At 42.9% G+C, this 26,073-nt stretch overlaps 1 protein-coding gene across 2 annotated transcripts in view; it reads left to right on the top strand.

Moving 5' to 3' along the window:
• GALNT9 (polypeptide N-acetylgalactosaminyltransferase 9) overlaps positions 1 to 26,073 on the top strand; it is a 135,447-nt gene that overhangs the window by 25,614 nt on the left and 83,760 nt on the right. For both annotated transcript variants that reach the window (XM_027689568.1, XM_027689569.1), the window contains 2 exons: positions 17,920 to 18,086; positions 19,473 to 19,647. In XM_027689568.1, the coding sequence (XP_027545369.1) occupies positions 17,920 to 18,086; positions 19,473 to 19,647 (342 nt within the window). The remainder of the gene's footprint in view (positions 1 to 17,919; positions 18,087 to 19,472; positions 19,648 to 26,073) is intronic.

The raw sequence follows: 26,073 nt of genomic DNA, 5'->3' as shown, positions 1-26,073 counted from the left end.
CCACCTGCAGTGTTGCATCCAACTCTGGGGCCCCCAGAGTAAGAAGCACATGTACCAAAGCTGAGATTGACTGTTTGGTTCAGGCACTCTGCTCTAATTGTGTGTTGGAGAGAACTAAACCTCCAGATGCTGAATTGCCCAATGGTCTCATCTCTGCATCACTGAGCCTTTCTCAGTTTGCTTGTGATTTATATTCATGTAATTCACAGAACTTTTCATTTTTAAATTGAGAAGCAAGTTAGAAATAATGTCCAAGGCCACGTACAAAGTCTGTGGCCAGCCTATGAATAAAAACACTTACCTGAATTTGCATTCCCAAAATACTAAACCATCCTTTCTCTCCATTCTGGCTTCCATTTAAGATAGTCGGATCACCATATTTGCACACAAAAGTAGGTATAAAAGATATGAACTGGAAGAATTTATACTCGAGTCTGCATTGCATAGGCACAATTTATTAAAGTAAACATGATTTCACTGTGAAAATGTGGGACTTGTAATATTCCAGGCTTGATCACAAATATTATCTTTTAATTCATTTTATATTTGATCTCCCCCTTATTGTTGTCCACTATCTTCTTCTGATAGGATAAGCCTTCTGTTCCATCTCCTTGCATAGGCTCATAAACATTCAGCAGTTTAATTGCTTTTCAGGAGATATTTTCATCCCCACGCAGCAAATTAAAAAAACATGTTGCACTGAAGAGGTGTTCAGCCAGCCAGCGTGACCATGGAGGCTCTGAAATTGGAGTCACCTCCTTGTCCTTCCACTGCAGCAAAGTCTCAGGCCTGGGTGGGCAGCCCTGCTCTCAGGATGCTTTTCTCACATCATCTTCTGCTTTCCTACCTGCTGCTGCCAGTGCAGATACTCCTTTTAGCTCAGGAGCCTTTTCCTTAGGATAGGAATTGCTGGAAGTACGGGAGACGAGGATTTTGTGCATGTTGTGTTTGTGTGCCAAATAGAAGCAATGCAGTAAATAGCTCAGTTGTGATTACAAATCACACAGTAATTACAAAATTATTGTTTGATCCTGGCGTGGTGTAATAAATGTCTCAGCCTCTTCTGCTCAATATCAGAGATTTTTAAATATCTATCAGACATGTATAAATAATATCAGTATCTGAACTTTTTCAAGGGCTATACCACTGTAGAAGGTATGTTGCAGAGAGCTCAGGATGTTTAATGTCCTGATCTCTCTTTCCAACAGTAAAGTATTAGCAGGACTTTCTAGCCCTCACTAACATACCCTGTTTCCTCTGTGCAGTGGAAGAAAGAGAAGCTTCTTTTGTAAGGAACAGGTTATTTTTTCCTTGGAAGCACATGGCTGAGCTAGAACTTGCTCTGTGGTGCTGTGGGAGAAGTGTTATTTAATGCTGAAGTACTACTGGATTGATTTCCATACGTGTTCTTCCATATTCACAATGAACATGTATTTATATCAGTTATCTCTACCAATACATGTAGATGTAGAATAGTCCTGAATCCTGCCCATGGGAGTGCTGTGGAATCTGCTGGGCTCTTTCCATGCCTTTCTTACCAGAATGTCAAAGGGACAGTGTCTCACTGAATAGTCAAAAACAGATCTGGAGCAACAGAGCTGAGATTTTGGTGGAGATTCTGCACTTCCCAGCAGAAGAACCCAGAGTCAGCCACCCAAACCCCCGTGGGTACTGAGAGCAGAGGAGGAGAACAGGTTTGCCTGGGACATGTGTTGCTACAACAGGCTGGCAGCAGCCATCCCTCTGCCCTTCTGGGGGAATAACAGCCTCCACTGCTGCCAGCTGTAGCACAAAATTGAAGCCTCTGCTCCAGTAGCAAAGGATCAGACTCAAACCTTCCCAGTCATGCATGAAGGCAGAGGGGCTGCAGCCCCATGGGACAGTACATTTTGACTTTATCAAAGATAAAATAGAAAAAAATCAAAACCTTAGGGAATGTCATTCAAAGTTAGGGGGAAAGGCCCCCAAACTTACAGAAGCCGTTTGTTTGACAGTGCAGCATCCTGGAAAAGTGGGAAGTGTCACCTAACCAGATGCTTTCAAACAGAAGAGTGGTCTCTCAGGATAACATCAATTCCCCTGTTCTTTCTGGTGCACAGGCTGGATAGCAAGGGGTTGGATTGAACAGGTGCTACACCTGTAAATTTGGCATTTTCTAACTTTCTACCACTTGACTTTGCAACTTCAAAAACTTCTGGGGTTTCTTTACATGCAGGACACGTCCACACACTGAGAGACACACACACACATAGACTTGTCAAAATCCCTTGCTGTGATGCATTATGCATACTTTTGAGAAAAGTTAATATGATCCTGGAGCTTCCATAATGGCTAAATTGGCTTTTACACAAAATTGTCGCTGCTTGGTGAGGAACTTTAATTTAACTGATCTTTTTTTGTGCGACTTGATGCCGAGTGCATTGTGGCAGTTGGGTGATAACAATAATACTAATATATGGATTCAGTCTGCTGGCTCTATCAAAAGATATTCTTTTGTGTTACGGTCATGGATGTTTGTATTGAGAAAATTCAGCCCCCAAAGAACAAACTTATTAATGCCGTGGCAACTCGAGTCTTTGGCCATAAAGCACAGAGAAATCTGGGTCTCGAGGAAATTGCTTTCATTTATTCCATCCTTTCATGGAGGAGAGCGTTTTCGTGGCTTGCTATAGACAGTTCACAATAGCAAAGGAATTGCATCTCTTGGGCCTTGAAGTGTAATTAATGGTTCAATCCACCCTATACCTTTTAATTACCTATCAAAAAGAATTCTGCAGTTGATCAAATAGTGCTATCAAGGGGGGCAGGCTTGGTAAATAGGCCTCTGATTTGTTCATTCAAGGGTTTAATAACAGTAGCTGGTGTGAGGCTAGGAGAGAGCAGACAGCCCTTCTGTCAGAGATGGTCCTGGGAGCTCCGACCGCTGGAGAAGGCAGCACCATCACCTTTAATTTTGACCCTTCCTTTTGGCTGCAGAGCTCTGAGGACTCGCTGTGGTGTGTGAGCCAGCAGCCAGCAGCTCTCTGGAGCCACACCATGTGTGTGTTTGTGGTTTCTGTCGTGGGAGGAGGGTCAGTGGTGTCGTAGGATCAGTGTAACCCCTGCAGCTCCTCTGCCCGGCTGCGTTGGCTGTCGCTGCAGGGGCAGGGCGTGAAGGCAGATGGCTCTCAAAGAGCATCAGCTTTTGGATCAGTGCACTGGGGAAGGCCAGGTTTGCTATTGTTTGATTTTTCTCCACCTCTGCCGCTCGCTCTGCCTCGTGACCCATTTCTCAGACCCTCTGGGGGCAATGGGTGTTCTTGGCGCCACTTAAAAAAATGACAATGAGAAACTCCAAATTAAAACAGAGCCTTAGGATTCTTTCCAGGTTAACCAGAGGGCGATGGAACGGGCCCTCTTTGCAAGGAATATTTGAAGTGGAACAGATCAGAGCTTTCCAGGAATCAGAATTTCTGATTAATGACAACTGGGAAAAGAAAAAATAAAAAAGGCCTAAAAATATTTTGTGTCAGGCTGAACATGTCCTGTCAAATGTTTATTAAAAGAAAATATTTAGACCAATGAAACATATAGTTTCCCATTAAAAAAACATTAGTTTTGAAGTGATGAATTTTCTAGCTCTAGCTCTAGTTTCTGTCAATACTTTCAGATTAAATACCAGAGAAACATTAGTTAAAATTAAACATGTTGGTTTTTTCAGCTGACAGCATTTCACAATGACATTATAGGCATGATATTTGGATTTCAATTAGGCTTATTTTTAATAGGTAAACATTTGACTTTTTTTTTTCTTTTGCACCCGCTCTCAGTGAATCTAAAAAATCATGCTAAAATTCTGAAAACCCCGTTTGGCCACTCTGAGCATATGACATAAATTGAAGCAGAGAGAAGGAAAAACAGAGGCGGAAAATGGAGCAGACAGAATTACCTCTGGGCAACAGATTAGGATTGTTTATGGGAGGGAAATTCAGTAAGACATGAAACTAAGTGAAGTGTTTTAATTAGATCCCAAATCAATGTCCAGATGTGGATTTTGAACAGTGCAGAGGGGCGTGTGTGTCCACGTGCCGAGGGACTTGGTGTGGATCTCTCCCAGCTTTGCTGAGTTGCACAGGCTGGACATTTCCCTCAGGCTGTGGATCCCCTACAAACAGCACAGGCCTTTGCACACACATCATCTGTGTGCACAACTGGTGATACAGTTCCAGAGAGAGGGACCCAAGTGTGAGCCGACTTCTGTCTTGCCCGAGAGCAGAAGGAACTGGTGTGGAGTGAGAAAATTCCTGTGCTGCTTCCTCTGCAGCGAACTGGGCTCTGAGCAGCTACTCCTCTGTGTTCAGTGGTGTAGTTCTGACTCAGTTCATTTGGGATATCAGCTGACAACCCAAATTCGCTCATGCTGCTGCCTCTGGGCCAGTTGTGCTTATTTGTGTATCCCTGTGTATGCCAAAGGCTTATCACTGCGTTTTGGGAAGTGTTTCTTATTTGGCTGTAAAGGGCTCACACTGCAGCTGTCTGAGGAGGACAGTCTGTCCCCCTCAAAGGAGAGGAAAAGATCTTTGGCTGGGGAAGAAAACTCTGTGTGGGTCACAGGTACTGCCAGCACCTCCACCCCAGTGCTCTGTATTTGTACAGTCCCTCTGTAATTATCACTGGGACCTGACCCTGTTTATGAAGACACTGTAGGTCTTCTCACAACCTCTGCTGGAGCTCTGCTTGCTTTGCACAAATAATGATATATTAACTGGAATGTGAGATCAAACCCTTGTCCCCCAAATCCCGGCTCATTGTTAGGTCTTTTGTATATTTAATTAGTTGTAGAGTGTTAAATTGCTCCAGTGAAAAGACTGATGAACAGGTTAACACAGTCACCGTGTTTCCCAATAATAATCAAAAATATTGTGAAACCTTCCAACCCATTTTTGAGGCCTTTACCAGGAAGGTTCTCAGACTGATTTGGTTTGACAAGCAGTAGGGCGTGACCCTGAGGTAGGACCACGAGACTGTCCAGATTGCACTGCACTAATCCTCTGCCTTCTGCTGGGTTGTGCTGAGGGGTTGGTGACCCCCAAGGCTTTGGGCAGACAGTGCCCAGGTTTTATTCAGGACATAACTCGTAAGCAGAGGCTCCCCAGCAGCCAGACTCGATGCTGTCTCTGCAGTAGCAGTGCTGGACACGTGGCAATATCTCGCAGCTATTTCTGATATCTGATAGAAGTTTTCTCTGGCTTTTCCCATTAGATTCATTATTGATTCCCTTTTGTTTAGTGCTGGGCTTTCCAATTAAGCAGTGACTTTAATTATACTGCAAAGTGTATAACATTGGTCTTGATTATTAACACTGACCCGTGGGATAATGAAAGGAGCACCAGAAAGGCTAAATTAAAAAGAATCACAAAAATTAACAACCTTTTCCAAGAAGCCACCTTCTGTTCAAATGCAGTAATTTTCCTCTTTTACGTTTTTGCAGTGCCTTTGTGTATATTAATTGTTGAAGACAAGTTCTGCATGACTGTCAGCACTAATAAATGTAGATTTAGTGAAGGCTGAATTTGATTAACTAGGGAGCACGAAAAGTAACTGATTGCAGCGTTGTGTTTAAATGCAGTGATACTGGAAGCCATTCTCTGCAATTTGTCTGCACCAGAATGTACTCTTGAATACATGAATAGTTTACCTGAGGTGGATTGCATAACGTTGACTAAAAATTAGACATCTGATTTAAGGCAATTGACTTGGCTGCCTTTATGGTCAGTGGAGAAGAAGACATGGCAGCATTGCTTATCATGTGCTGTGTGTCATGCCCTCTGCAGGTCTCTCCCCCAGAAACCTAGGACAGCCAGCTTAAATAGCATTTCAGGTGAATCCCAAATGCTGAATGCTCCAAGGCATGCAGAAATGAGAGGGAATCTCTGTATTAGCAACACACGTTGAAGAACGACCTGCCACCATGGGCAGCCTGGGTAAGGTCCCCCCACCCAGCAGCTGTGGAGGCAAAGCTGTGGCTGCAGCCCAGTTTTCGTCTGGGAGGAAAAGAAAAGATGATCAGAAAGCTGTTTTGCATCCCTCAGTTTTTCTTACCTATCACAACTAAATGACCTGCACATTCACTGGTACCTGGGTGATTATTTGAACTTGAAAACAGAAACCACAGTATTTCCGTAGAAGGAGGAGTATTTCCTCCTCTAGAAGAGCAGTCTTCCAACTGTGTAAGCTGTTCCTTGACAGGTAAATGCATATCTGTAGTGCAGAAGCACTGCTGAGATCCAGCCAGGGCTTCCAGCCATGTGTGGCATTTCAGATTCTTTCATTTCCCTCCCCTGGGCCCACGGATGGTTGATGCCCGCTATCACTTCCAGGGAGAAAAGGGTATTCCTGTACATTTCTGAGCTGTCATGTTATGTTACACTCCATGGTGTCACATTACAGGATAAAAAGAAGTAACAGAACAAGACAGGCAATGAATTCAGCGTGGTATTTCTTTTCCTTTTATGTTTCCTTGCGTGTTATCTCTGTTACACTACACCTGAGATTCTTTTTAGGGCTTTGAAGGAGTTCTAATGGTTTGAAATAACGTTCCCCTTTTCTTTCTTAAAATATGTATGCAAATTTAGTTCTGCTGACAGTGTGAGATACGTATTATCTCCAGATGTCTTCCTTGTGTAACTTTAAAGATTAGCAAGTTCTGATCCCTATTTTATTTGGATAGGTTTCATAGTATAGGAAAGTCAAGGTTTCAGGTCACATAACCTCAAGGTATTTTAGTTGTTGTTGTTTGTGTCTTTGTGATAAAAACGTGAACAGGCCAAAATGTCAGACAATTTACTCTTCTGTCTGAAATAAAACTGAATTGTGAACTCCCAAGTTGATGCAGTGTTTCATTTTAATAGTGTCAGTTCTTGCTTGTTTTGCCTGTGTCTCCTGTTTTGAGTGAATTTAGTGCTAATAAAAGTGAGAGACTCTTAAAAGTAGCCAGAGCCAGAAGGACCTGACAGTTACAGGGCAGCAAACATAAGCTCCCTGTCTTGATTAGCTTGATCTAGATGCTTTCCAAGGTTTTGTTTCTCTGAAACAGCACCTGCCAGTTAAGTTGTTTGAAAGTTTTATGATATTGAAGTATGGGGCCTCTATTTCCTGTTCCTCCAGCTTTCTGAAACGTTCTTGGCTTCTGTTATATTGCTTCTAGACCTTCTGCTGCAGTCTCAAAAACAAACCATTGTCCAACCAGGTCACCTTGCTGGATCCAGCTCCAAAAGGAGGTCCAGGGACAGTTGCTTCCCATGCAGTCTGTGCACTCTTTTCCCTGTTTCTGCCAAACCAACTGACTGTCTTAATAAGAACTCATTGTGCAGTTTTGGCCTGCATCCCTTTGGCCACAAGAAATCCTGCAGCAGCTGCATGTTCCCACCTGGAGGCTTCCTTTGAAATGTGGGGCAAGCCTTGAGGAGCAGGAGCCTGTGCTTTGTTGCCTTCTTTGTGAAGCCAGCACCAGGCTGATCTCTGTTGTCTGCTCCTTGGCTGTGCAGGGTGTTTAAATAACCCTTGTGAAGGAGGCATCTTGCCATGTGTGTTGCTGTCTCAGAACTTCAAGCTGGCGAAAAACCCTCTGTTTCCTGCAGAGAATTCTGTTATAGGTGATACATTTTGTAGGGATCACTTGTGCAGTGATGAGAAGCCCTTCAGTGGAGGACAAGAGCAGAGCTGGATACCCAGCACAAACACATCTCCCTCCTTCTGTGTCTGAACTAAACAGAGAACATGAGGACAACTGCCATGCAAGCATCAGGCAAAATCCCTGTTCCCTTGGCCTAAGAAGTGCACCCACAATTTCTGGTGGTGGTCAGGATTTATCAGTGAGGCATTAGGCATCTTTAAATTACTGGACATATCATCTCTGTGTATTACTTCTGCACAAAGCTCTCTGTTCCTCAGCTTCCAGAAACGAAACCCCCTGGCATTACATTTTACCTGTGTGAGATGTCTTCAGGTTGTCAAATAGTTCTTTAATTAGTTTATTTTCTTCTTTGCTCCAAGGGATGAGTATATTATTTATACCACGCTCCCAGACTTTTCCTAGTCTGCATTTATGTATTTTGTCTTCCAAGTGCCCTCGCAGAGGGCTGCCCTCTGGGGTGGCATGAAACACACCTCTGGCAGACACGGTAGTTCAGACTTGACTAATGGTAGAATATTAATAGCAGCAATAATAATTAAAGCAGTGCACTAAAATACCCGTGGGTGTTGTTGCTAAGTTAGTCTGTACCCCTAAAATTTCAGAGGAAAGGCATAAATTCTGGTTATTTCCATCCACCAAGTGAACAGTTGTCTCATTCAGCAACTGGAGTGAGCTTTCATCCCCTCTGTGGATGTTTCATTAGGACACAGTTCTCCCAGAGGGTCATGGTGCAGTTTACATTAAACTCAAGATAAAAATGACATTGAAGCTTTGCTCCTGTATTTTCTACGTTGCCTGAAAACAAATGCTTGACCTCTGGCTAGTCCACTGGCTTATTGCCTTGGTGTTATTAACCCACGTGTACCAAGAGACAGGGAATTTGTGTTCTGTTTGCTCAGAGAGGAGCACTCAGCTCCTCTGCCTGACAGATCTGGGAATCTATGGAAGCAGTGGGGGTAAAGTTTTTCTAAGTAGAGGCTTGAGCAGATATTCTGGAGGGAACAGGCTGAATGTGTGTGTCTACAGATGAGGGATGAGGAAGGGCAGGGTTGTGCACAGAGGCTCAGCCTGCTGGGCACACAGTTAATGGGAATGCTCTGGGTTCAGGGTCTTCTGTGGGCAAGTAGGAAAAGATGCCAGATAACAGAGAGTGGAAAAGGCAGTTGTTTCTCAGCAGGCCAGTGTGGGCAGGAGCAGTGCATGCAAGTTGAAGTGCTACAATGGCCAGATCTTCTCAGAGTCAGGAAAAGACTAACCCGTGTCCTTGGCTGCTCAAATTCACAGTCATAGTTCTGTACGTTACCTGTTCCAGGATCTGTGCCTGATTTCTGTCAACCTGAGTGAAAAGCAACCTGTTTGTTTTGTTTTTGTTTTTTTTAATTAGGATAAGAGCTCATAAATACAAAAATATTGCACTGTTTTCCTGCTGTGAAGTGTGTGTTCTAGGTGTTAGCTGTGTGCTAGACAGTAAATGTGGCTGGATTTTTAAAAAATGTTTTCATTTCTAAATGTAACTAAAACTAAGCCAAAATGCCAGAGTTTTCTGAAGTTATATGAACTGAAGCTGTAGAAATACTTAGAAGGTAAGAAACTGTTGTTAACATTGAACTTCTGAGTGCGTGAAATTGTTGAATACTGTGCTGTTCACCTCTAACTAGCCTTTAATTTAAACAAAAGCTATAAAAGTACAATTAGGCTCCAGTCCAGTGAAGCACTTAAATATGTTCCTAGTTTTAAGTGTATGAATAACCCCAGTGAAGTTAAGACATGCTTAACTGCTTTACTTGAAGAGGACATTTCTTGAAGTAGTTATAATATATAAAGAACAACCCTGCAAGTATCACTGGGAAAGATGTAGAGAGGAGTAAAGTCCCATCTGCACTTGAGGATCTGACTGCTCTTGCCTAATGATTTATCCTATGGGGTCCTGATCCAGAGTTCATTGGGATCTTGGGATGTGCTCCATCATCTGGTTGTCAGGCAGTTTCCTACCCCTGTCTGCAGAGGAGAACACACAGAGCACAGGCACCTTCATTTGTCCTCCCTGCCTGACTCAGGCCTTTTCTAAACACCCTGCTGCTACCACCAGGCTCAGCTCAATCCCACATAAAGCATCTAAACATCATGGATTTAACACTCCCATTTTCAGTGCTAAATCAATGCTCTTTATGCCTTTGTTCTTGGAACACTGCTCTATTTGAACCATAATTCTTCCCACATTCCATAAACTCGGTCTGTTTTCACTCTGATAGAAACGGGTCATTTAAAGAAAGAGGAAGAAGCCTGTGACCACTGTTCAAACATTTCAAGGCCATTGCTGGTTAGTGAAATCAGCTCGTGCACACCTCAGCAAGGTGCTGGGATTACCAGGGAGGTGTTACCTTTCTGGGCTACAACCAGCCTTGCAGCTGCTGGGACCAGGCAAGAGTAAGAGCTTCTCACTGCAGTTTTGGCAGGCAGTGAAACCCAGTTTATGGCTGACCTCCCATTGGGTGGTTTATTCCTCCAGTCATCCTGTATTTGTACACAGGTAGAGAGAAACATTCTGCTGCATAACAGAATTTGACCAAAGATTAAAGCTGGTCTCCTGTGAAATACACTGGAGCCCATTAAAGAAGGGACTGTTTGCCAAACATTGTTGTATATCCTCCCAAGACCATAAAAAACATTGTTAGCTGAAATAATAGTGGAAAGTTATTGCATTCCTCTATTCTCCTGCTTACCACCACACTGCAGTGTGACAGCAAACCTGTAATGAAATTTGTGAAGAGCTCTGCAGCAGTTACCTTGAAAACTTCTTTATTGCCCTACATTTCTAGGGAACACTCTGATATTCAGCCTCTGTCCAGCAGCAGCAACACCAGCTGAGGGAGTGAGATAGTCAAAATTCAACAAAAGTGCCTTGAATTTTTAATATTAAATACTTGCAGTACATTTTTTAATAGTCCAGGATAACTTTCTGTATTTACATATTATTATCTGAATAACAAATAGCTTCAAGGGTACAACCAACTGTTCCATGCAGATGGAAAATGGTGAGTTTACTCTTATACATTATTTATTGAAAATAATGCCTTTGATTTCATCAACTCCACTGTTTTTCCCTGATGTCTGGCGTGGACTCAGAACTCAATAGGAGATCCACTTCAGAGAAGGTGGTTTTCTTCAGATATGTAGTCTGCTTTTGGATATCTGGGCTGTTACCATCTCACTCCCTGCAGACCTGCTGGGATTAATTCTTCCTTTGCCATAAAGAACCTTTTCTGGGATCTTGATGCATCACCTTGAGTGGAAAAGTACTTCTTTAGTGGGAAGTCTGCTGGCAGTGGCTGCTGGAGGTGCAGATGGACAGCTGACTTCCCACTACTGATGGGAGAGCAACGACCCTTGGTGGCAGGAACAACAAGTTGTGCCCCAGAGCAGCAGCCAATTTTGGGAATGCACCCTAGACAACATTTTCTGGTTTCTTGGAAAGCTCTTGGTGAACCTTCCCTGTCTGAAATGTGAGATTTTAGTTTTGGCGAAGCTCTGAGGTGAGAGTTTATACTCTCTGTTCTCTGTGGACAAGATAGTTCCCAGAATTAAGCTTTAAAAAGCTGGACAAAAGGTAGTGTTTTCCTGCATATGTTTTGCTGGTAAGAACTTTGAATCAAATTGACACAAGTTTTGCCTTTATTTTGTATCACTTCACCATTTTCACTGATGTTTATATTTCGCTTCAAAGAGCTCTCCAATCTCAAAGCAGAATTTTGTAAGACCACTTTTATGTTTTTTTTTTTAAAAGACAATTCTTGTCTAATTTTTACTTTTAAAGGATGCAAGCTAAAAATCCAGTTGGACCAGTGACCAGGATCTTTGTGAAATCTGGGGAATCACTGAACAAACCATTTGTGTTTAATCACCTAAAATTAGGCAGAACACACACCACTTGAAATTTAGTCGAGGCTCTTCCTTAAATTTAAGTGCAACGCCATTAAAAATAAAGTTGCACGGGGGGGATATGTTTTCTTTGGGGATTTTTCAAAAGCATTTGAAAGCAGATTTCAGCTTCTCCCATTAATTTCCAATGAGCCTAATGCTTTGTGATGCAGCATGCATACAGCCAGAGGCAGATCTGAGCGGGCACACCAGGGGATAGAGTGGAAATTTTTTACAGATGGTATTTCAAAACATATTAGTGGCTCGAGTTAAGTTACCAAAAAAAGGCAAATGCTTTTTACTACGGAGGGATCTGAGCGGGAGCTTTCAGCCATTTTTCATGTTAATAAAGGGGCTTGTTTTAAAAGTGATTGAAACTAGTTTTAGCATTTTTATATGTATAAATCAATAATAGTATTAGACGTGATGGCGTGTTTCTGGTATTGTTTGCCTGAGGAAAGCCAGAAATAGCTCACTAAAATAGAAGGCCTCTTATTTTATGTGTGCAGCAACTACTTTTGAAGAGTCTAATAATCCTAAATATAAGGGTTAATATTCTTTATGAGTAGAGTCATCTTCATGCTGTGTATGTTAACTATGCATATATATTGTGCTATCAGTCACTGATTGACAGTTCTCAGGGCTTTCTACTATAAACATACAGTAATTTGTCACAGAGAAGGGAGGAATTAAACCAAATAGAACAAGTGTGCTATAAAACAAAAGGCGCAAACATGTATTGTTTGTTGGTTGGTTTGTGGGGGTTTTTTTGTGCTGAGCAATTAGTCACAGTTGTACTGGCCTGGAATTGAAAAAGAAAGGAAAAAGGACAAAAAGTAAATTGGCTGGTTCTCAGGAAACACTTGTCCAGTGTGTATTATTACAACTTCATGGGGAACTTTACTGTACCTGTGGAACTGCCTGAGTCCCAGCTTGAAAGGGCTCTCTCCTTCATGGATGTGTCACAGGACAGAAATTCCTGTAAATTTGGTCTTTTCTGTCGGAAATAGGACAGAGAAGAGAGAGTTCTAAGGTATAAAAGACAGTTATTTTAAAAAGCCTGCTGCTGTTCTTCATTCTGCAGATTCTACAGACATGAAATCCAATTGTTCAGCCTGGGAATATGGGAAATTCCCAGGACTAGATGTGTGCTGGAAGACTCATGGTGTAGTGCCATCATTTGTGGTTGACATGAAAGGACAGTTCTTGGTACAGGAAGTGCCTGAGGTTGGCTCAGGAACAAGGAATTGGCCTGGTTTCTTGCTGATGAATGTGGGGGATTTCTTTCTTAGACTTTTGGATGCGAAATAAGAAAAAATGTGTCAAGGAACAAGTGAAAAAAGGAGTAGATTTAAGATCTCACTTTATGTGAAAATGACCATCAGCATCACTGTGTATCAGAAAAGATGGAGGAAGGGTTATTTTAATGGATTTTCTCTGACTTACAGCACTGACAAGAATTTCACTTTGTCTTGTACCTGCACTTCTCCAAGTAAATTAAGGAGAAAGGAGAAGATGTTGATTTTTATTCTGTTGGATAAATCAAAGTGGAGGCTGTTCCATAAGAAGAAGGTATCTCCTGGTATCACCATAAGTTCTAGTTTTTCTGAAAATGACTCACTTCTCTTTCCACCTTAATTGCAAATACAATGGGCTACTTTTCTCAAGAGCATCAGTATTCTGTTCCACTGCTCCCTTGGTCACAGTTGTATTTATATTATGTGATTCTTAGGGAATTCTGTCCATGAGCTGCAAAACGGGAGGGGAAAGTAAGAGCAAGCCTTAAGTACAAAAATTGGCCATTTGGGGTATTTTTTTCCCCTTTTGGATAGGGCAGGAAAATCCATCCTTACTGGAAAGAGAATGTTATGGTATAATGCAGTTAACACCTTCTGTTGAGAAGGAGAATTAATTAGGAAGGAGTTGGAGCCTCTGGCTGACAGATTGATGATCCATGAAGCTAATCAGTTTTGTAGCCTGTCACTGCTGTTGCTGCAGACTGGTCAGCAGCTGGATCCCATGCTGGGGAAGGAGATGTTTGCAGCTTGTCATGTTTTCACTGTTGTGCCAGTGGGGAACAGGAAAGCAATGCTACTTTATTTCTGCAGCTCAAAAGTTACTGTTCCATCTAGCACTGGCTGTAAAGCCTCAGTGGGTTTCTGGAGAAGGAAATCAAGCATTGAACTCACCACTAAATTTAGTGATTTAGCTGTGGTGAATTGTCTGTGCCTACAGAAATCACAGCAGCATTTAGGTACTAAAAGGTAACCGTGTAGGTAGGACTGCTCTGAGCCTGTGGTTTAACTGGGCTCAAAATACACATTGACCTGATGATTAAAAGTAGTATTTGTTACCATTAATGAGCAAGAATTCAACATTCTTATTAATATTTATCTTTGTCCTTTCATTGATCATGTACCAAATGAGGAGCTGTTCCACCTCCTTCTCCTACTGTGGCTGTAACACATGAACACAGACCATTCTGCAGCTTTCAAGGTACAGAGCATGTTGGGGTAGGGGGTTTTTTGGTGCCAGAACTGCAGGAGTTTCTTCATGCCCAGCAATTTCATCAAGTTTGTTAAGGAGAGAAACCCACAGTCATCTCCATCCCAGTGGTTCATTGGAAAAACATATCTTGTATTAAATACTTTAAACATTCATGAAGCAGCTTTAATTTTGTTTGCATTTCTTCCTGAAGGGTAAAGCTGTCAGAAATCTCTAAATGCATTGCCTAATCCATTTCCAAACTCACTATATTAAGGTCTGCAAGCAAAACTCATTTTTAGACTTTAGCAAGTTTGCAGACAGGAGAGAAGGCAGGGGAAATAGAGCAGGAAGGATTTTTCTTTCCTTGGTAATGCACTGAACTACCTGCGTGGCTGCAGTGTCAGTCCCTCACGAAAAATAGTGCAACCCAAATGGGCTGTAAGAGCAGCTCTGATAAATAGAGGACTTCACATGTTTCTGTTGGATCAGATACAAATAGAGGAAATACATCTATCAGGGAATGAAGGTTCAGACAAAAGAAAATTTCCTTCCCTTTGTTGCCTCCCAGCTTCCAAGGTTGCCACGAGCAGGTTCACGTGCAGCTGAGTAGCTTTTGTTTTCTCATGTCCCAGTTTCTAATCTATGACCTTTTTATGTTAGTACATGGTTTTATTTCCGAGGTTCTGGTCTGCCAGCTGAAGAGCTTTTCCTATTTTCTTATGCCTGCAAAGACAGTGCTCACAGTTGGGCTCGGGAGGCTGGCTGGGAAATGTTCATTTAAGGAACTGATTCAATGCAAGGTAAAGAATGAGTGAAAATCGTCTCCAGAACAGAGAAAAATGACCTGACATCAAGCTCTCTGTCACATACAAAGGAAATACCTCTGGGTTGCTGGCCAAGCTCTGCAGTAGCAAATACAGAGCGAGAACACTCAAAAGACCTTTCCCAAGACAACAGCAGGACGCCTCAGGTTTGATGCTTGGCATGTTGTATGAAAGGTGCCTGAAGGGCTGTTTCACACATCAGGTCTAATCCATCCTCAGCTGGCCCATGGAAATGATTAGCCATGGCATTGTCAGCCTTTGCTTGGGATCCCTGCTCCTAAACACATCCCTGGTGTGTCCCTCCCCAGTTCACCTGCCTGCCCCGGAGACAGGCCCTGCTTCCCATGCAGACCTGAGCTCCTCTGCTGGCTGTGCACTGTGGGGCCTGCTGGCAGTTCATAATGCTACTTTAAAATCACACTAATATTAAATGTAAGCTGTGCCTGGCCAGCTCAGAGCATCGTTTCCTACCACAGAGATCAAGTGTATGCTCTAAATCCTTCCCGAACTCAGCAGTGTTGGGTGTTAATGAGGCCAGGTTTCAGCCATCAATTACTGTAATTGTCCTCCCTCACCCAGTTGCCAGAGTTCACAGTGTGGTCATACCTAGTGCAGAGAAGTGGAGGGCGTGGTGGTGCCCAGCTCCCTTCCCTGGCAGAGCACTGGGGTGCCTTAAACACCCAGGCACTCCACTGCCCAGCACCAGGGCTGCCAAAAAGGGATGGTTTCTTAATATCACAGTTCTCTTGGTGGTGAGGCTGAAGGATTATGAGGGTGTGTCTTGCTAGGACATCTTTGTACAGTTTGATTTCTTCACATTCCTGGTAATTTTCTTCTCATAAGAAATAATAAACGTGCCCAGTCTTGTGCTGAGCTCCTCCATCACCAGCCCAGAGGTGTCTTGCCTGATGCTTCACATGTCCTGACCCTCTGACTTTCTGTGCCTTGCACACAGGCAGGACTGACCCATTGCAGTGCACTTGGTCTCTTGTCAGCCTCTGGTCAAGCAGAGGTGGCAGGAGGTGACAGCCATGGTTGTGCTCTGATGGCAGTGTGTTCTTCTGTGTGACTTGCTAATGTCACTGTTTGGCTCGGTGTGTCAAGTGCTGGTTAGAGTTTCTTGGAATAAAGGAAGTATTAACTGTAAATTGCTGTGACTGGTATCCAATTAGAGAACACATTGGGAAGAACTTGGGCGACAATCCAGCAAAGCACTTAAGCACCCACTGATTTTTAAGGAAAGGCCCCTTAACTGGGATTGCTCATGCTCTCAAACATCAGAAGTGTTTGTCAGTGGACCAGTACTTCCTCCTGACTACCTCAGCAGATCCATCTCATTTTCTGACCTAAGGAGCTGGGAGTTCAAGGTTGACTTGAAGTCTGAAGGAAATAAACTCCTAAATCACTGCTGTGCTTTGAAAAGTCTACTCAGCTGGACAGCTGCTTTTGCTGTTCTTCATCCTCACTGCAATAAATAAAACAATGACAGCTTTTAAACCACTGCTAAATTATGAGCTTTGCCTTTGCCCATCTAGATGTTCCTGTTGCATTGGGATTACCCAAGATATTCCAATATGTAATGGTCAGGGTGTTCTTTCCAAATGCAGCCATAATGCAATTTTTCAGCTATGTCCTCCTCGTAGAAAAAGGGAAGAACTGACAGAAGGAAGGTGCAGTGAGAAGGGATGGGGATGGACCTAACCCAGGTACCTCTCTGCTTCTGACATTTGTGGTCATCCCACCTTTCCTTTAATTGCTTGTCCCTCTGTATAGTAAATGCAGCTTTGACTGACCTCTCGTTCTTGCTCTACTCCCTCCTCCTCTGCCACAACATTTTTTTGTTTCCAGACTTTGGTTACATGTTTTCTCTCATCCCTTCTTTCCAGCCAGCTCTGAGTGTTGATGCAGTAACTCTGTAATCAATGACAAGTACTCAGGTCTCTGGGCAAGTACTGCTGGGATGAGGAGTTAGGAATAATTGCACTTTACTAGAATTCCTAACTGATTTCCAGAGGTTACTCAGCAGTCAAGCATTTGTCGCCCTCCCTATCCCCATGACTGCTGAGAGTGGGGAAAAAAGGTGATTGTTATGCCAAAGTAATGAGCAAAGAGGTCAGAAAGTTTGATAAGAGCAGGAAAAGTCGTTTCCTGTGATTTCATCAGTGGTATTTTAGAGAGCAGGTTCAGTAATTGCCATGGTAATTCTGAATGGCTTTTGACTGTGAGAACACATAGGTATTTTTTAAAGTTAGAATATTTGCTAGTGGGAGAGTTCCACTAAAATAAGGGAGTATGATAATGACAGTTAGAGAGGGGCATGGACTGTGGGCTTGGGAAGCAGGAATTCTACTTTGTGCTGTGTGACTTCTCCAGGCCTCAGTTTTTCATCTCAAAATGGTCTGTGGTAACATGTATGTGTCAGTGAGCAGCACAAAAGCAAATTGTGAATCAGGATGTAGCTGCCTTCCAAGGTGATGGCTCAGAGGGAGCAGATCTGTTTTGCAGATACTCCAGTGAGTGCCTGTACAACAGCCATCACTTGTTTTTTATTGCTGCACAAACTGCAAAGTCAGAAAGGGTGGAAAATGCTCCTTGTATGGGCAAGTGCAAAATTTGCTTGAGTGAGCCCTGGTTTTGAAAGTTCTGAGCTACCAGCAGACCTGCTGATGGTTCCCCCGGGAGCACAGCCAGGGGGTAGCACTGTGGGCCTTCTGCAGGTTGTTTTTGAGCAAAGTCATTGATATTCCTTTGGTTTTGCAGAGGTGCTTTTAACCTTCCAGGGAGTGAGAGCTGGTACAAACGTGTGTGTGCTCATCCCCTTTGTTTCATACAGGTTGCTGCTCCTGGCTGGGCTGCTTCTTTTGAGCTTTTGCCACATCTTTGTTCGGGGTTACAAAGGGCAAAGTCTGCAAATCCCCCTGTGAGATGGAGAACAAGGAAGGAGATGATGCTCTTCAGCCCATTTGGCCTCCCAGTGGCTGCTTGGGTTTTAATTGTGCCTTTTCTTCCCCCCAGGTGCAGACAGATGAGCTACCCCGACGACCTGCCCCAGATCTCCGTGGTGTTCATCTTCGTGAACGAGGCGCTCTCGGTCATCCTGCGCTCGGTGCACAGCGTGGTCAACCACACCCCCTCCCACCTGCTCAAGGAGATCATCCTGGTGGATGACAACAGTGACAACGGTGAGCATTCCCAGCCTTTCCTCCTGCTGTGTGATTTCTAAACATGAAACACAAAGCATTTTGGTCACTGCTGGCCAAAATTCTTATTTTTTTAGCGTTGGATGAAACACCTTTGAGTCGTTCTGCATTAAAGCAGCTGGGGGAAGAGGGTCATACATGCAACCACGGCTAATAATCATTGACTCATATGTTGGTATAAATTAACACACCTCTGTTGGAGTCAGTAGAATTTGCAAGAGTTCATATCTGTTGATGAGGGGGTTGATTGAGCCATTTGCACAAAGCTGTGAGTAAATATTGACTGTTTGTGTAACAAATAAACATTATGTGGATAAACCCTGTTGATTTCATTGAAATCCTCACAGGATAAATGACATTTGTACAGGCAGTCTTAATGGGACACTTTTGTCCAAATTTTCAGATGCAGAGGAACATTGTCATTAATAGACTACAATTTTAAATTCTGCTTTCAAGGAAAAATGGGGCTACAGAGTCTCCTTAAAGATAGTTTCTGCTCTTTTACATAGTAGCATGCTGTTTTTTCAGGATTTAAAGAGGTGTTGATAACGTCAGATTTTGAGCTGATTTTTTTTTCTTTTTTTGAGATAGGGAGTAAATTCATGTGTGCGAATGAAACATTTGAGCAAAAGCCACATTATGAATAAGCTGCAGTATAAATGAATTACCAAACTAGATTGATTTTTAAAAAATAGAGAGACCATTTTGGTAATTTGCCTGTTTATAAACCTCCTACTCTGTCTGTGGTTGAATGCCTGAAAATGAACAAAAGAGAAGTCTATTTGAGATCTTCAATATCCATTTAGGTCAATGGGAAAGAAGCCTGGTATTGAGGAGTCTTAATTATATTTGAGGGAAAACCCTAAAATGAAGAGAAATTAATTGTGATCTGAATTAGATCTTGACCCAAAATCCATTGAGGTTATTTTTCAAACTCTTACTGAACAGCATAAATCAGAACAAATAATCACCAGACTGCCATGTTACACTGCTTTGTGGCCAGAGTTGCTCCTCCAGAGGCCACTTGTGACCTAATTCAAATCATCAGAGAATCAGAATAATAATTATTTAAAAATATTTTGGCAAACTACCTCTTCAAAACTCTACTCAAATCCATCAAGCCATATTAAACCTGGGCAAATCTCTGATGTGTAGAGAATTTCTCTGTGCTGATACCCGTGGAATTAGTCCATGCCACAACCACAGTACTTGGTTTGTATCTGTGAGAATGAGAAAGGGTTTAGGACTACTTGAAGGATCTCTTTCCCTTTCTGTTGCAGAATAAATTAAAGTAAAACATAACATTGCAGGGCTTTTCTCACTCTAAATGTCTGAGGGGGGGTGTTTTGTTTTTTTTTTGTCCTGCAGTTGAGCTAAAATTTAATCTGGACCAGTATGTCAACAAAAGATACCCAGGTCTGGTGAAAATAGTGCGCAACAACAAACGGGAAGGGCTGATCCGAGCCAGGATCCAGGGCTGGAAAGCAGCAACCTCTCCTGTCGTCGGCTTCTTTGATGCCCACGTGGAATTCAACATTGGCTGGTGAGTGTTGGCTGTCCCCAGAGGGGGGTTGGCTCTGGGACTGTGCAAGGATTTGCTCAGGGAAGCTGGGGAGCCGTGGGGGCGAGGCGGCTGCAGGCTGGTGTCATCCCATCAGCAGTTACTTTGGAATAATGTCCTTGATTATCACTCAGAGTCTTCTGCAACGACTGCAAGATCCATAAAAAAGCTGCTGTGACTTGTCTAGGACAGCTCAGTAGAGAGGGAAGTAATTGTAACCACAATGGATGTGAAATCCATGGATGGGGAGACACCATTAAAGAGCTTTGGGCCAGATGCTTTCAAGTGCTTCTTTTACTTCCTTGTCATTTTCTGTCATTTCGTCTTGGAAACTTGAATACCAATCTGATTTCCTCGTAAATTTTCCTGCATTTACATCTGAGGGAAACGTTAAATTATTTCCTGCATTTTTAATGGAGCTTGAAATTAGTGCACCTTTCCTCATCCCCCTTTGGTTTGCAAGGGAAGCACAGTTTTGGGTTTAATGGGCCAGATCTGCATTTGGAGTAAACCTTTGTAGCACCACTTGGTGGCCAATATTTTGCATTACTTGAAGTTGGGACTGAAGGAACTGATATGTACAGTCAGCTGAAAAAGGGCTGCTGGGACCTTCAGCATGTAAAATGTGTGTTTTCCAAAGATAGGCTGTTATTTGATAATGATGATGCAGAGTTATGGTGGAAATGATTATGCTCTGCAATTCTGGGAGATATCCTCAAATTAAAACTAAAAATAGCTGTACTTACAACTAGGGAGAAACTTAATTGCAAAGGAGTGGAGTGTTTATTTTTATATGTTCATGAATATCTTTATAAAATGGAAGATGCAGGAAAATAAGTCTTGTAGTGCACCTGGTTTATGTTCATCCCATTTTTTATCCCTAGGACTATGTTAGACTATAATAGCAGTTGTAGTAGTTTTCTAGAAGCTTAAGAGCTGGCTTAATTTATTTCTTTGCTTTTAAGGCAAGTAGGTCTTTCAAATCATTGCAAACATTCATCTAGGGTAATATCAGCTATGGGGCAGGATTGGGGACTGGGGAGAGTATGCTCTGGGTGCTGGTCCCAGTGCTTGTCCTGCCCAGTTTTCTGAGGCTTATGGAGAATTTTGTTGTAATTTTATAAAGGACATTAAGATCTGACTGATGTGCTGTACCCAGCCAAGCTCGGCAGCAGTGTCAGTAAGAAGGAAAGGGCTTTGTGGTTGCTTTGGGGTTTGTTAGGGGTTTTTCTGAACCTTACTACATTGGATTAGTGTCAGAAAGGGTTGAAATCAGCATAGCAAGAACGCAGACTCGGTGAATGAGAGGGTGTGTGTGGGTGAGATAAAGAGTGTCTGCATTTATTGCATCCTCCCTGGTGCCCTCTCCTTTCCACAGTGTGCTGAGCCAGGCTCAGCAGCTGCTCTGGGATCCCTGAGCTCTGGAGCAGCCCTGGAAGTGTGTGGGGCTGGCAGACACATGTCCCGTGTCCGGGAGCCGCGAGGGCTCCTGGTGCTCCCCGCTGGGGTTCCTGCTCTTCTTCCACTCAACCCTTGTGGCTGCTGAGCCACCTCCAGCCCTGCTCTGCCCACCTCCTCCTGGTTTTAGTGCTGCCCACCTGTGCACATGTGGGTGCCTGTCAGCTCCGTTTTCATCTAATCTTCTTTTACTGGGAGGGACTAAAGTCCTTCCATCTGGACTGCTTTGTTTTTCCCCACTGGGTTACAACTACCCTCACTCCCAGCCCTATAAACTTGGGAGTGAGGAAGGAGCCTCTTGCTAAAGTGCTGCTGTTCTATTCTCCTACTTAGGTGCATCTTGAATGAATATTTCCCCCCATTTTCAGTGCATATTTATGTATTCAGAGGCCACACGGATTGCTCCCACTCAAAGCTGTCTATGGATTATTTGTGAGGCAATTAAAAAGAAGCCAATTCCTTTACCACAGAAAAGAGCATTAGCTTTCTGTTTGGTTTGTGTTCCATCTAAAAGTCAAGTACCTGCAGTGCAATTCTAGTCTTCCAATCTATGGCTGCTTTACCTGCCTAATCAGTTGGCAGATTAACTCATATAGAATCAAAGAAGGACTTCTTCACTTTCTAATGAAATATGCAGGACCAATAACAAAAAAACTTCTTTAAACAATAGTGGGCCATTTACAGGTGAATTTTGGCCTTATTTCTCATTGTAGCATTTTATGGGCTCTCACAGCATTGCTCTCCAGGGACACTTCTTCTAAACTAAAATACAATCTGGTAGGATATAAAAAAACCACTCTGCAACCTGGCAGGTCAAATTAGCCATTGAATTATTTATTTTGCTGTGCTTAATTGCTGCTTTTTGGCTTCTCAGGTGTAGAAATATGTTATTGCAGAGCAGTGATTTTTGACTGACCTGTTCCCCTTAAGGCTTTTGACAGTGTGAGCCAATACTGCTGCTGTGAGAGTGAAAGAGGGGAGGACTGCCTGAAAGGGAGGCCATTGCAATTAATTCTCAAATGGAATTTTAAACTAAAATTACGTGATAATGTGTGTGTACAGTTCATGTGTAAAATTCTACCTCTCCTGCAGTAGAACCAGGTCTGTTTTTAATGGTTACTTAACAGGAGTCAGCAACCCAGCAGAAGCAGTGGGTATGAAAAGCTCCTGTACTTTCCTCTCTGAGGGTATATTTAAGCTGGTATAGCTCAGTTTCCCTTCAGTCCTCTGAAGATTTCAGCATTCCTGCCCTGACTTTTGTATTAGGTCCCCCCACTGAGCACTAAGCCACAGTAACCCCGAGTGGAGACCATCATCACATCCTGGATGCTGATTGTGTTGCAGAACATGTAGAGCATTGTGTAGACTCCTGTCTTTGAGAGATGGGAAAGAATAGCTTGAGGAGGAGAAGAGAACTTCCCTACACTGTGTCTGGGAGCAGGAAAGAGAGATAGCAGAGATAGGGTGTTAATTCTCTGGGTGAGAAAAAGGACACATTGAGTGAAGGAGAGCAGAAATCAGTAAGTGAAAGGCAGAAACCACAATATATTAGCAGCCATAAAGAGGGTGCTAGGAGCCATAAAAGAAGACATAATGATAGAGTATTATAGTTACATTCTGTCTTAGGAATTGCTTTTGCTCCTATCACTGAGGTAATATCAGAGCACTGAATGGAGTTATGCAGTACCATGGTAATTAAAATTTTGCCAGACAAAGGGGGAGTATCAATAAGGAAGCAGTGAAGTAAGAGGATTTAATCAAAAGATTTCAATACAACAGAGAGACAGAGACAGCCTGACATGAGAAAGAGAACCTGAAATATAAGCTGAGTATCCATCAGACTGTGTCATACAGATCCCATCTTTATGGATTATGCCCGAAGTTGGCAGTGTTTTAAAAATATAGAAAACTGATGTTTTAATGAACTACAAAGAACTAAAGATCAAGATCCCTGGGTCTGTGGATGATACTTTGCAGGTGCTGCTCTGTCCTGTGAGATGCAGTGCAATCTGCTGCAGTGGCTGTGAGCAATGGGCTTCTGAAACAGTGTGCAAAGGAAAAAGGAAGTTGATTTCCTCCTGATCTTCTAACTTTGGTTATCCCAAGTGCTCTGTAACAGAGACATGGTTATACTTTTGTGGAGCACAGCCACAAGGTCTTTGTCCCCCTGAGAGCTCCCTTGTAACATTTTCATGCAATGAGCTGGAAGATAATCTCTGTCAGCAGGTGAACTCCCTGTCCCCCCTGTTCAAGCTCAGTTGGGTCTTTGGGGACCTGGTAAGATCCAGGTAGTTCTTTCTTCCTAGTGAGAGAAGTGGTGAAGGTGAGGGCAAAATCACCTTTGCAGTTGTTCCCCTGTGCATTCCCTCCCCTCTGGAGGGTTCGAGCACATCCCTCCTGCTCAGGACATGGTTCATTGCAGCATCCCTGCTACTCTGCCAGGGCTGACCCAGGATGTTTTATTTATGCAGAGGAAAGGACATGTGTTTATTAAGGGAGTTTTTTCTCACCCAGAGCCTTTGGATCAATTTGGTAACTTGATGCAATACATGTTTTAGATAGCAAAAGGGAACTAGCATTATGTGAGTGGAGAGGGAAGTGTGAACACAAGCCATGTGGGCCCTTCAGATCCATGGGACAGTGCCAGCCTACATAGAGAGGACATACACAGAGAGCAGCTTCAACTATTCATCTACCTCAACGACCTAGAGTGTTCACTGGGGCATCCTCATTGCTTTTCAGTGGTGCAGAAAAGAGCTGTTGAGATTTGGCAGCCAAAGAGCTGATCTTTAACTCTGCAGCAGGCATTCCTGGCTGGGGGGCTGCGGGTCTGAAACTTCCCTGGGCACACAGGAACGCTGATAGAGATGTCAGGGAAGAGCAGGTGGGGAATTCCTCTCTTTCCTCTTAGAGAACCGAGGAAGGGAGTATGAAATTTATTTCTTTTTCAGTCCTCTGAACGCTTATTTACAGGAAAGGCATTCTGCATTAAATATTCCTCAGATGGCCTCAGTGAGGAATTATGTGTGTCAGTAGATCTGCTTGTCTGCATCTGATAAATGTATATTGTCAGTGAAATGTGAGGTAGCGTATAAAATCATGCAAAATAAGCTTTCAGTTTACACAGCTTTTTTTTTTCCTTACATTCCTGTGTTAAGTTTACACTTCATGGTATCTGACAGTGGTAGAGCCAGAGTAAAATACGGTGTTAAACCCACTGAGCCATAAAATCGAGCAGATGAGACCATGTTGTCTTTCATTTCTGTCTTGTAAGGACTCCTCCCTAAATGCTTGCAAGAAAAAGAAATTCTGATTTGTGAAAGCTGAAAAAATAAAGGCTGGATTTGTTTATTTTTTTTTTAATGTCCATTCTTCATTTTTTATTGGAGTAAAAATTAGCGTGGTGGTTGTGGAGAGGAAAAAAAAGATAACATGCTTATCTCAAAAGAACCCAGAGATTAGGGTATTTGTGTACCCACTTTGGAACCAATTTAGAAAAAGTGACATTTGGGTGGCGGTGAGGAATTTATTGACAAGTGCCTTGTCCAATCATTCTGATTAAGAACTGGAGAGTGGGCTTTGCTTCTCAGATGCTGCATGTTAGCAAAGCATCCCTGAAGTTGTGAAGGCTATTGAAATAGCAGAGTTGGGCAGGTCCCTGGCCTGCAGCAATCATGTGGTTTCCCTTGGATTGGGTGCATTTATTCCTATGTTGTGCCTTTTTAAAAGTCTGCTTGAAGTCAGCAGGTGTTTTTACATATTTTAAAAGGTGAATTATATAATAATGTGCACTGAGGAGCTCATAACTAACTACTTTTTATCTGTTTTGTTTTTTTTTCTGGAAGAAGCTGTTCTTTCTAGCATTGTGGAAAATCAGACTTTCCCCATGGCATGAATTCTCCAGCAATCTGATAAGGATGTGAGGCAGCACACGGTTTTTGTTTGCTGTGCTTTCCCGTGGGGTTTGAGCTGCTCTGAATCAACCCAGTGTTAAATACAGAATGCATATATGTTCAGAGATAGACTTACAAGGGGATTAGAGAAGCCTGTGTTATCAGTTTGGCCCCTGCCTTTGCTCTCAGTCTTCTTACAGGCTTATTCTGTACTCCGGGTTAAATTCTGCCTTTCACCTCTTTTTTGCCTCCAGTGTTCATCCTGGGAGCACTTAGTCCTTGAGGCCCACAGTTCTGGCATTGCTGGAACTCCCAGTAAAGTCATCATGGGTGTCCAGCACCTTGGAAAATCCAGTGTTCATGCAGGAATCTTTCAACTGGTAGGCAAAAGCATCAAATGCACGTGCTGTTTGTTTGGTGATGTGCTCAACACACTCTGACAAATCAACACATCACTTTGTTGTGAGTTTGCTCCTGATCAGAGATTCCTTCCCCAAATCCCCCAAGAGAGTTTCTGCAAAGAGGAATCACTCACCAAGGCACCTGCTGTGGATGTTCTGCCCAGCCTGTCCTGGTGCCTTTGGGAAGCCCACCGAAATCCTGGAGAAGTGCTGTTGCTTTGTGGAGTTCCAGCTAAGCTCTGTCCATCACAGGGATGAGTCCTGGGAAAGAGACTTCAGCACTGTGTTCCTGTATTGCTGGAACTGCTTCAGAGAAAGAAAACCCAAGTGGAAACACCCTTCAGCCCAGTGGGATCTATAGGAGAACTGAATTTACTGTCCTTTCTCTTCTGGCTTTATCCATTCATCAGCAATCTATTCAGAGTGAGAGGAGGACACTGACAAATATATATTTTAAGAGAGGATAGAAGGGAGGATCTTCATATGTCACTCAAATTCCAGTCCAAATTGTCTGCTTGGGTTTTATTAGGTGAAAAAAAACGACTGGCTGCTGTGAAGCATTACCTTTAAAGCTGAATCTTTTGATTATATTTAGTTTCCTGAAATCCATCACGTCTATGAATATGCCTGGGAGAACTTTTGCTCTTGCTCCAGTA

The sequence above is a fragment of the Neopelma chrysocephalum genome, unplaced genomic scaffold (assembly GCF_003984885.1).
Source record: "Neopelma chrysocephalum unplaced genomic scaffold, ASM398488v2 Primary Assembly neopelma1_77, whole genome shotgun sequence".
NCBI lineage: Eukaryota > Metazoa > Chordata > Aves > Passeriformes > Pipridae > Neopelma > Neopelma chrysocephalum.
This window is presented reverse-complemented; position numbering and strand designations above follow the sequence as displayed.